Source organism: Rana temporaria, chromosome 7, assembly GCF_905171775.1.
Source record: "Rana temporaria chromosome 7, aRanTem1.1, whole genome shotgun sequence".
Lineage (NCBI taxonomy): Eukaryota > Metazoa > Chordata > Amphibia > Anura > Ranidae > Rana > Rana temporaria.
This window is the reverse complement of record NC_053495.1, coordinates 14,663,684-14,675,592: the sequence shown is the minus strand read 5'-3', so window position 1 is coordinate 14,675,592 and position 11,909 is coordinate 14,663,684. Positions and strand designations below refer to the sequence as shown.

Genomic DNA, 11,909 nt, shown 5'->3' with positions numbered 1-11,909 from the left:
GTCAGGATCGGCACTGTCAATAGGAGTTTGATGACAGAAGGATCAATTCATACAGGGTTGAAACAACAAGGCCTCTTGCACACAGAGGATGAGTAGCTGGAAATCTGGGGAGCGCTAAATTCTGGGTGTTTTCCCGCACCCGGGGAATAAGGTTGGAAATACATTGTATGAGCATGCGTGGGTAAGCGCGGATGTACGGGAACATTGACAGCCATCTACATCCATTTAATTGTATGGGAGGCGGCATGCGGCACCTTTGGTTCCAACACCCGAAAATTTTGCGCCGAGCATATTTCAGCCTCTTGACCAACCAGAAAATTTTCAAATTTCATTGGACTCTGAAAATAACTGCCATTTATTAAACCTAAAGATCCTTATCTGTGTAATCTTCATGAACTGAACCTTTTTTTACTGAAAAAATAAACAAGTGACCAGTGCACAGTTCTCAGATACATTATATTGTCAAAAGTATTGGGACGCCTGCCTTTACACGCACATGAACTTTAATGGCATCCCAGTCTAAGTCCGTAGGGTTCAATATTAAGTTGGCCCACCCTCTGCAGCTACAACAGCTTCAACTCTTCTAGGAAGGCTGCCCACAAGGTTTAGGAGTGTGTCTATGGGAATGTTTGACCATTCTTCATTGGCAAGAATTGCAGATTGATGCCGGTGGATGGCTGGGTGTGAATGAGCCCTAAAGAGATGCACAATGAAGGAGTGGTCAGGGTCAGGTGCTACTTTAGGGCAGCAATAACTCATCTCAGCAATGCCTCCACTGTATGACAGAAATGATAAATTTCCCCCACGTTGTTCCTTTGAGTCTTGTCATCTGTTTCATGGAGACCTATATTCTTGTCCAAGGCAACCTTATGACTGCAGGCAAATATTCATCTCACAGTCTTGTGTCCGGGCAACCCTGAAAGATAATAAAAATCAAATGAGTGGCACAAAAATTCTACATTTGATGGCCAATTGCCTGATCCAAACCGGTAATTTCACCAAATCTTCTGTCACGGATAGGAAAAACCTTATTCCTAAGGGGAAGCTCCATTTTTCTGCCCCCTCCTCTCTTTAACTTTTGGGCACTTTTTGGGGAAGAGTGGGTACCTGGTTTTGACAAGTTCCTATTCCCACTTCCATCCAGACTGCCTAGGTCAGTGACGGTGGACCTTGGAACCCCAGATGTTTTAGAACTACATTTCCTATGATGCTCAACTACACTGCAGAGGGCATGAGCATCATGGGAAATGTAGTTCCAAAACATCTGGGGTGCCAATGTTCGCCATCAGTGGTCTAGGTGATCTGAGTGGAAGTTCGCCCCCCCCCCCCCCCCTCCATTGCCTACAGCATCTTTGGACATGTGACAGGTCCCAGAAGGCTGTGGGACCAGTCACAAAGCACAGCACGGCCTGCACATGCACAGCAAGTCAGTAAAAAATGCCGGCACCGGGGACCCAAAGATTGGCAAACCGACCCGGGTGAGGACAGGGCTGGGTCCCCGGATAGGTAAGGGTCCTTTTATTAAAAGTCAGCAGGTTCATGTCATTACTTACATTGACACCGTGGATGGAGATGTGGTCGTGATCCATGGTCAGAAATGTAACGGCGTCCTGGATAGAGGGAAACACCTGAGATTTGGTGATGGTATCATTGAATAGGTTCCCTTCCTCCAGGCCGGTGATCACGGTCACTGTATGAATGAAATATTGATATTATTGTCACTGTATCTATAAAAATATATGAAGCAAAATAGCCAACATCTCTTTTAACCACTTGTCCACGGGAGGACGTCATATGACGTCCTCGACTTTGTGCGGTGATATCTGAATGATGCCTGCAGCTACAGGCATCATTCAGATATCGCGTCTTCAGCCGCCGATTCTGTGCACGATAAGAATGATCAAAGCGGCGGTTCCGCCGCTTGATCGTTCTTATAGGCAGCGGGAGGGGACGTCCCCGCCCCTCCCACCGACATCCGGTGCTTCTCCGGGCTCTCCCGTGCCATCGGGGGCCCGGAGAGCGAATCGGTCGGTCGCTGCCTAGAAAAGCATAGAGATGACTGGTGACCAGATGGTCACCAGTCATCTCTATGACCGTCGGAGGCCCGGACGCGACAATATGACGTCACGCCCAGTACCCGGAAGTAAATAAAGCCGCAATCGTGGCCGTCGGCATGTGATCAGTGATTTTTTTTTCACCGATTTCATGCTTGTAAGCCTGGAGGAGAGATGTGGAGTCTTATTGACCCCACATCTTTCCATAAAGAGGACCTGTCACACGGATTCCTATTACAAGGGATATTTACATTCCTTGTAATAGGAATAAAAGTGATCAGAAATAAAAAATAAAGTGTAAAAATAAAAATAATTAAGTAATTAATTATTTTTTCAAAACGCCCCTGTCCCCGTTATCTCGCGCGCAGAAGCGAACACGCATATTTATAGCACTGATCGCTGTATAAATGTCACTGATCCCAAAAAAGTGTCAAAAGTGTCCGATCTGTCCGCCGTAATGTCGCAGTCCCACTAAAAATTGCTGATCACCGCCATTACCAGTAAAAAAAAAAAAATGCCATAAATCTATCCCTTATTTTGTAGACGCTATAACTTTTGCGCAAACCAATCGATATACGCTTATTGCGATATTTTTTTACCAAAAATATGTAGAATACATATCGGCCTAAACTGATGAATAAATGTGTTTTTTTTATATATTTTTTTATGCATATATGTTTTATAGCAGAAAGTAATTTTTTTTAGTTTTCAATACATGCACTCTGTTGTTTCTGTGATGTCATTAGTTTCTAATGATCTGATAGGTGGGATACTGGTTGACTTCTCTAAATAGCCTTCACTGAGTAGAGATGACCGGTACACTTTAAAAATCATTATTTAGTGACGATGCAAACATTTTAAAGATATTAAAAGCATTTGTTACCATTGCAGCCCGCCAGGTACACATCCACTTCTATTTCAGCAAAATTCTTAAAAATCTGCAAGATAAAAATAACTTTTTTAAATTTCTTCAGTCGCTTCCTGGTTTCTAGGCTGGGCTAAACTGATGTCATACATCTCAGGAGTCTCACACCTCCCAACTTTTTGGGGTGGGGATGAGGGACACCTATCAGCAAAAGTATGCAGGCATAGGACACACCCCTTGCCACGCCCCCTTAAAGGAGAATTGTACAAAAAAAAACCAAGATTGGTTAAACCCACAAGTGTTTTTTTTACCACTACTATTCCTTTATATTGGCTTTTGAAATTTTCAAATGCAGCCATTTTAGAAATTGGATGAAAGGTTTAGCACTGGGAAACACGTTTTGATAGATAAAAAGTGCATTTTATATACATCTATATAGATCAGACCAAAATGAGGGACAAATGAGGAGGAATGAGTGACAGAGGGACATTGCATCAAATCAGGGACAGTCCCTCGAAATCAGGGACAGTTGGGAGCTATGGGAGTCTTCATGGGCATTTTTTTTATCTTTCATCTGGAGGAGGGGACTTCTCAACTCCAGCCTGCATGCCTGAGCTAAGGGCAGATGGATTCTAGAAGCACCGTATTTATCGGCGTATAACGCACACCTTTTTCCCCTTAAAATCAGGGGACAATCGTGGGTGCGCGTTATACGCCGATCCTGTCTTTGTCTGCTGTCTCAGAGCGCCGCCGACAAAGACTGAGCCGGGCCGAGTGTACTGGGCACTCAGCTAGGCTCAGCCACGCTCGGCTCCGCCCGCAGCCACACGAGAGGTGCCGAGAGGAGCCGAACACACCGGAAATGCGGCTCTGCACAGCTCGACCGAGGCGCCAAACTCAAACAGACGGACGCCGGAAAAGGCCGTCGGGCAAGACAGCAGACGGACACCGACAAGGCTGGACGGACCCCGCGCAAGGCCGCAGACGGACGCCAGACAAGGCCGCCGGGCAAGACAGCAGACGGACACTGACAATTCTGGACGGACCCCGCGCAAGGCCGCAGACGGACGCCGGACAAGGCCGCCGATGGACGCCGGGCAAGACAGCAGACGGACACCGACAATGCTGGACGGACCCCACGCAAGGCCGCAGACGGACGCCGGACAAGGCCGCCGATGGACGCCGGGCAAGACAGCAGACGGACACCGACAATGCTGGACGGACCCCACGCAAGGCCGCAGACGGACGCCGGACAAGGCCGCTATGCCGGACAAGACCGCTGATGGACGCTGGGCAAGACATCCAAAATGTAATTTTTTTCCTTAAACTTCCCTTCTAAACTTGGGGTGCGCGTTATACGCCGGCGCGCGCTATACCCCGATAAATACAGTAAATGCTACAACTACATAAATCATCTGCCCTTATTCAAAATGGTCCCAGCTAGAAAGGCAAGGGGGGGGGGGGGGGTGTTATACGGTACAAAGTGATTTCTCAACAAAATAATGCATGAAGACATGAATGGATTGGGAAGCTTGCTTTGAATATTAACTACTTGCCAAACGCCAACTGCCGATTTACTGCAGCAGGGCAGCTCTATTGCGCGAAACCAAGTGCCTGTACATACCTCCCAACATTTTGAGATGGGAATGAGGGACACCTACTAACAAACGTATGTAGGCATAGGACACGCCCCCTGCCACACCCCCTTAAAGGGACAGTTGGAAGCTATGCCTGTACGTCATTTTGTGCAATAGCCTACTGTGAGGCGCTATCCCACACTGGTTAAACACGGGGATGCCAATCTGCGGGTTCGACGGACCTGATGTCCGCTGGCCACCCGTGATAATTTCCCGGGAGAGGCAGAACGGCGATCTGCCTATGTAAACAAGGCAGATCGCTGTTCTGACAGGGGAGAAGATGGAGATCTTGTGTTCCTGTTAAGCAGGAACACCGATCTCTGTCTTCACCCAGTCAGACCATCCCCCAACACAGTTTGAAAGCACTCCCTAGGGACACACTTAACCCTTTGATTGCCTCTGATGTTAACCCCTCTTTCCTGCCAGTGTCATAAGTACAGTAGCTGTGCACATTTTTAGCACTGATAACTGTATTAGTGTCACTGGTCCCCGAAAAAGTGTCAGTTAGGTGTCCAATATGTCCGCAGCAATGTCGCAATCCTGCTATAAATCGCTGATCGCCGCCATTACTAGTAAAAAATAAAATAAAAAATTCCATAAAAATATCCCATAGTTTGTAGACGCTATGGGCCAGATTCACAGAAAAAGTACGCCGGAGTATCTGCTGATACTCCGGCGTACTTTCAAATTTGCTGCGTCGTATCTTTATTTTGAATTCACAAACAAAGATACAACGGCATTTGGCTAAGATCCGACAGGCGTACGGCTTCGTACGCCTTCGGATCTTAGGATGCAATACTTCGGCGCCCACTGGGTGGAGTTCGCGTCGTTTTCCGCGTCGGGTATGCAAATTACCTGTTTACGCCGTCGCTAGTCGGCTTTTCCCGTCGCAAAGTTACGGCTGCTATTTAGGTGGTGTAAAATTAGACCATCCATGTTAAAGTATGGCCGTCGTTCCCACGTCAAATTAAATTTTTTATTTTTTTTTGCGTAAGTCGTCCGGGAATACGAAAGGACGTAACGCACGTCGCCGTTCAAAACATTACGTCGGGGCGACGTCATTTCGCGCAAAGCACGGCGGGAAATTTCAAAACGGAACATGCGCAGTACGTTCGGCGCGGGAACGCACCTAATTTAAATGGTACACGCCCCATTTGAATTAGGCGGGCTTGCGCCGGACGGCTTTACGCTACGCCGCCGCAAGTTTACAGGCAAGTGCTTTGTGAATCAAGCACTTACACTGAAAACTTGCGGCGGTGTAACGTAAACGGGATACGTTACTCCGCCGTAAAATTACATTAATCTGGCCCTATAACTTTTGCGCTTATTGGGATTTTTTTTTACCAAAAACATGTAGCGGAATACATAATGACCTAAATTGATAAAGACATTTTTTTTTTTTCTATTAGATGTGTTTATAGTAGAAAATAAACAATATTGGCCCAGATTCAAGAAGCACTTGCGCCCGCGCAACCATAGTTGCGCGGCGCAAGTGCTTACTTGCTCCGGTGTAACGAGTGCTCCTGATTCAGGAACCTCGTTACACCGAATGCAGCCTAGGATGTGACAGACATAAGCCTCCTTATGCCTTCACATCCCAGGCTGCATTCTTGCGTTGGCCGCTAGGGGGCGCGGCCTTTGTGATCGGCGTATAGTATGCAAATTGCATACTACCACCGATTCACAAAAGTTGCGCGGGCCCTGCGCACGCAAGGTACGGAGTTTCCGTACGGCCACTTTAGCATAAGGCTGCTCCTGCTAATAGCAGGCGCAACCAATGCTAAAGTATAGCTGCGCTTCCCGCTCGCGACGTTCAAATTTTACGTCGTTTACGTAAGTGAACCGTGAATGGCGCTGGACGCCATTCACGTTCACTTAGAAGCAAATGACGTCCTTGCGACGTCATTTGCCGCAATGCACGTCGGGAAAGTTTCCCGACGGAGCATGCGCTGTTCGCTCGGCGCGGGAGCGCGCCTAATTTAAATGATTCCCGCCCCCGGCGGGATCATTTACATTAGGCAGCCTTACGCACGGCTGATTAACATATCGCCCGCGCAATTTACGGAGCAATTGCTCCGTGAATCGCGGGCAAAGCGCAATATTTGCGTGGGCGCAGAGAAAAATTTTTGCTCTTTGCCCACGCAAATATTGCGCGATTCTACCTGAATCTGGGCCATTGTTTTTTTAAATTATCGCAATTTTTCAGATTATAGCAAAAAGAAAAAAAAACTACCACCAAAAGAAAGCTCTATTTGTGGGAAAAGGACATCAATTTTATTTGGGTACAGCGTCACACGACCGCGCAATTGTCAGTTAAAATAACGCAGTGCTGTATTGCAATTAGGACGGCGCCGACCACAGGTTATGATACTGGAAAACATCCTCTGGGAACATTTCCGGATTTAATGAACTTACTTTTCCTAACACTTTGACGCAGGCGGTATCTACGAAATTCGCGGCAGAAAAGTCCAGGATCACAGAGTGGAAATTTGGTTTGTCCAAACCCAGAGATTGCAGCAGGCTCCTCCCACCGCGCTCGTCGCTGGTCGCCTGGCCGGGGACGACGATGATGGAGCCCTCAGTCATATCTTGCTCTTTGTTCTATCATTATGAGCGGGAAGGGGGAAAAAGATGATAGGTTAGTCTTCGGATTTATTTAGGCTCTGTTTCCACTATTGCAACCCAAAAGTCACGCGATTTTGCAGCGTTTTTTTTTGCCGCGATTTTACCGCAATTTTACCGCAATTTTTTCTCACGATTTTGATGTGACTTGAAGCGATGCCTGTGTATTCTTGAGGTCCTGGTCCTCAAGTCGCGTCAAAGTGCAGGGACTACTTTGATGTCGCTGCGACTTGAAGTCGCAGAGATATGAACGGTACTCATTGGAAATCATGGGGTATGACTTGTCATGTGACTTTGCAGTCCCAAGTCGCATGTCAAGTCGCACAAGTGGAAACCGAGCCTTACTTTTTTTCCATTTTTGGTTGCAGAGATGCAACCAAGAATGGAATAAAAAGTAAAAAAGAAGGGCCGGATTCAGAAAAGAGATACGCCGGCGTATCTCCTGATACGCCGTCGTTTTTTCTGAGTCCGTCCGTCGTATCTATGCGCCTGATTCATAGAATCAGGTTACGCATAGGTATGCCTAAGATCTGACAGATGTAAGTGTCTTACACCGTCGGATCTTAGGCTGCAATTTCACGCTGGCCGCTAGGTGGCGCTTTTGTTTGTTTACGCAAGGAAGATGCAAATTAGTATTTACGTCGATTCAGAAACGAACGAGCGTTTTTTTTTTACGTCGTTTGCGTTCGGCTTTTTCCGGCGTATAGTTACCCCTGCTATATGAGGGGTATGTGCGGCGTATCCTATGTTAAGTATGGCCGTCGTTCCTGCGCCGAGTTTTGAAATTTTTACGTCGTTTGCGTAAGTCGTTCGCGAGGACGTAATTTACGTTCACGTCGAAAGCATGACGAGTTGCCGACGTCATTTGGAGCATGCGCACTGGGATTCAGTCGCGGCCGGCGCATGCGCAGTTCGTTCGGCGCGGGGACGCACATCATTTAAATGATACACGCCCCCTACCCGCCGAATTTGAATTCCGCCGGGTAATTTACGCTACGCCGCCACAACTTTACAGGCAAGTGCTTTGTGAATACAGCACTTGCCTGAAAAACGTGCGGCGGCGTAACGTAAATGATTTACGTTACGCCAGCAGAAAGATCCGCTGATCTTTCTGAATCTGGCCCCAAATGTTTTAGTAAAAAAGAAAAAAACAAACAAACAACAAAAAAAAACAACAACAGAGAAGATGTCAATAGTACACAGTAGGGTTGCACGGATATTGGTACTAGGGGCCAGATTCACAGAAAAAGTACGCCGGAGTATCTGCTGATACTCCGGCGTACTTTCAAATTTGCCGCGTCGTATCTTTATTTGTCATTCACAAACAAAGATACGACGGCTTTTGGCTAAGATCCGACAGGCGTACGGCTTTGTACGCCTTCGGGATCTTAGGTGTAATTTTCCGGCGGCCGCTGGGTGGAGTTTGCGTCGTTTTCCAGCGTCGGGTATGCAAATTAGCTGTTTACGGCGATCCACGAAGGTACGCACGTTCGTCGCATTCTCTCACGTCGTCGCTAGTCGGTTTTTCCCGTCGCAAACATAAGCCTGCTTTTTCATGGCTTACATTTAGAACAGCCATGTTAAAGTATGGCCGTCGTTCCCGCGTCGAATTTCAATTTTTTTTTTTTTTTTTGCGTAAGACGTCCGGGAATACGAAACGACGTAACGCACGTCGCCGTTCAAAAAATACGTCGGGGCGCCGTAATTTCGCGCAAAGCACGGCGGGAAATTTTCACACGGAGCATGCGGGAGCGCGCCTAATTTAAATGGTACACGCCCCATTTGAATTAGGCGGGCTTGCGCCGGACGGCTTTACGTTACACCGCCGAAAGTTTACACGCAAGTGCTTGGTGAATCAGGTACTTGCGCTGAAAACTTGCGGCGGTGTAACGTAAACACGATACGTTACGCCGCCGCAGATCTCTGTGAATCTGGCCCTAAGCTCCTGCATTTGCTCCGATAACTGAAACCGATACCTTTGCAGTGCGATTTGAGCCCATACAAAAAGAATCGCATGTGATTTGAACAAGAATGCGGTGCGATTCCTGTCTGAATCACATGCGGTTCTCCCCCCCCCTCCGCACCGCATCAGTGTGAACCCAGCCTTATCATAGTGACTTCAGCCTGGGTCCACACAGGAGCGTTGCGTTAAAGTGCATACGATTTGGACAGGAATTGCATCCGATTCTTTGCAGTGCGATTTGAGTCCATTGACTTTATAACAATAAAATGGCACTGCAAGCATGACGTGGTTTTGCACGTTTCTTAAAAACACGCAGGTGTGAATGGAGCCTTAGGGTTCCATATCTACAGTAACATGGGCAATAAAACATGCAGGAGCAGAGCTGAAGGAAGAAAGGATTGGGGGAAATCTCACCTCTTCTGTCTCATATTCAAGTTTTCCAAGTTCCAGACGATCAAACCCCAGATTGTCATGCCCCGAGATCTGTGGCAGGGGAAGTAAATCGGTACATTAATCTCATAGGTCGGCATGGCCAAGGGGGGGCTTCCCCCCCAAAGCACCTTGGCCCCATGTTGATGGGAACAAGGGCCTCTTCCCGACAACCCTGGCCGCTGGTTGTGGGGGTCTGTGGGCAGGGGGCTCATTGTAATCTGGACGCCCCCTTTAATAAGGGGGTCACCGGATCCCACCCCCCCCCCCCCCCCCAACCTATTTGCAACGATCGCCATTTTATTCTGCTAAAAAAAATATATATAACAGTATTCAGAAATGCTGATTTTGCCGATCTGAATACTTTAAGTGCAAAGGAGGGATTTGGGGTCTTTTAGATTCCCAGTCCCTCCATAAAGAGTACCTGTCACCACCTATTACTGTCACAAGGAAAGTTTACAAAAGAGATTTCATTTATTTTTATTTTTTTAAAGGGACAATGTTAAAACAATTTAATAAAATTAAATAAAATTAATACGATTGTTTTTTTAAAGGCACAATGCTAAAAAAAAATAAGTAAAATGAATTAAAATAAATAAGAGCTTTAATTTTTTTTAAGGGACAATGGAAAATTAATTAAAATAAATAAATACATATATTTTTTTTTAAAGGGACAATGTTAAAAAAAGAAAGTAAAATAAACTAAATAAGAACTTTTTTTTAAAGGGACAATGCTAAAAAAAAGAAAGCAAAACTAATTAAAATAAATTAGAGTTTTAATTTTTTTAAGGGACAATGTTAAAAAAATTATGTAAAATTAATTAAAATAAATAAATAAGATTTTTTTTTTTAAAAGGGACAATGTTAAAAAAAATAAGTAAAATAAAATAAATAAGAACTTTTTTTTAAAGGGACAATGTTAAAAAAAGAAAGTAAAATAAATACGATTTTTTTTAAAGGCACAATGCTAAAAAAAAAAGAAAGTAAAATTAATTAAAACAAATAAGAGTTTACATTTTTTAAGGGACAATTAATTAAAATAAATAAATAAGATTTTTTTTTTTTAATGGGACAATGATAAAAAAAAAAAAAAATCCAATCTCTGCTTACCTCTTTAGGTTCATTTCCCTTCTTCGCTTTTTTCAAAGCTTTCTCTTCTCTTCTCTTTATTTTCTTTAAGGCTTTTCTCTTCTTTTCGATGAGTCTTTCAACATCAAGTCCGCACTGTCACAAAAGGATGGACAAATGGAAAATGACTCCTTAGATGTGGTGGTTGAGTTCATTTCCCCTTTTTTCCCTTTATTTTTGCCTGAAAATCCTGGGAATATCCTATTTCCTGCGCTCGGGGGAAACGCACACTTTTACTTAACATGATCTATTCTGTATTTGTGGATGATGGCAATTTAATTATTTTAATTTAAAAAAAATCTACCTTTTTTCTAATGCATTTACAGCGGTCACATGACCCAGCCTGTCTGCAGGGAAACATAAGCAGGAGGAGCTTCTAGTCCTCTGCTGCTGGTCACATGTTAAAAAAAACAGCCTTTAGGATACAGATAAATAATCAATATCAATAAAGTGTTTTAAATTGTCATACAAATATATATTTGACATGAAGTATTTTATTATGTTTTAGGCGATAATACAGTGTGGGGCGGATTTCTGCCAGTCACAGGCTGTGCCACTCCCCTCCAGCCTGTGTCTTAAAATAAGAGGGAGGTGAAGCCTCCATCAATCTACATGTAATATCCTGCCCCTATTGTGTTTATCTGGTTAGTGGGCATGGAGGAGGAGGAGGGAGTGGGCTGTCATTTACCACAATACACCCACATGTGTGACTTTATAGTCACATGGGCTGCTCAGATGTGATAGGGAGGAAATGCTCAGCATAGAAACTTGAAAAAGAAGAAAGGTAACAGCGCTCTCTGCAAGGACAACCCAATCCATACACCAGGTCCACTCACAGGTGCCGAGGCTCGATGTGTCCCAACATACTCCAATGCAACAGTAGTAAGAAGAGCCGGCAAAACTGTAATCCTTGAAGTGCCGTTTTATTGGTACATCAGAGTGACAATAAAACAATAAAGCTGATGCGTTTCAGATACGACCAAGGCTATTGCCGAAACGCGTCAGATTTATTGTTTTATTGTCACTCTGATCAGTGTTGCCAACCTACCAGATTGAAATTTACTGTCACGACCCCCAAAATGTACTGGCGCAGCCACATTTTTACTGGCATTTCACAAAAGTTACTAAATTACATTTTTAGGTGCAAATTTCAGTATTTTGAAAACTTTGGTACGCTAGGCAAATAGAAATGTGATTTAAGGTAGATATTA

The 11,909-nt window shown here is 45.0% G+C and overlaps 1 protein-coding gene across 2 annotated transcripts in view; it reads right to left on the bottom strand.

Annotated features, from left to right (window-relative positions):
- Window positions 1–566: 566 nt before the first annotated feature.
- LOC120945084 (solute carrier family 26 member 6-like) overlaps window positions 567–11,909 on the bottom strand; it is a 45,098-nt gene continuing 33,755 nt past the window's right edge. Inside the window, exons 16-21 of one of the 2 annotated variants that reach the window (XM_040358947.1) lie at window positions 10,681–10,794; window positions 9,556–9,624; window positions 6,972–7,157; window positions 2,938–2,992; window positions 1,554–1,690; window positions 567–916 (exon numbers count right to left, since the gene is read on the bottom strand). In XM_040358947.1, coding sequence (XP_040214881.1) covers window positions 893–916; window positions 1,554–1,690; window positions 2,938–2,992; window positions 6,972–7,157; window positions 9,556–9,624; window positions 10,681–10,794 — 585 coding nt within the window. In that variant the 3' untranslated portion in view covers window positions 567–892. The remainder of the gene's footprint in view (window positions 917–1,553; window positions 1,691–2,937; window positions 2,993–6,971; window positions 7,158–9,555; window positions 9,625–10,680; window positions 10,795–11,909) is intronic. The other variant, XM_040358948.1, reaches the window with a different exon arrangement.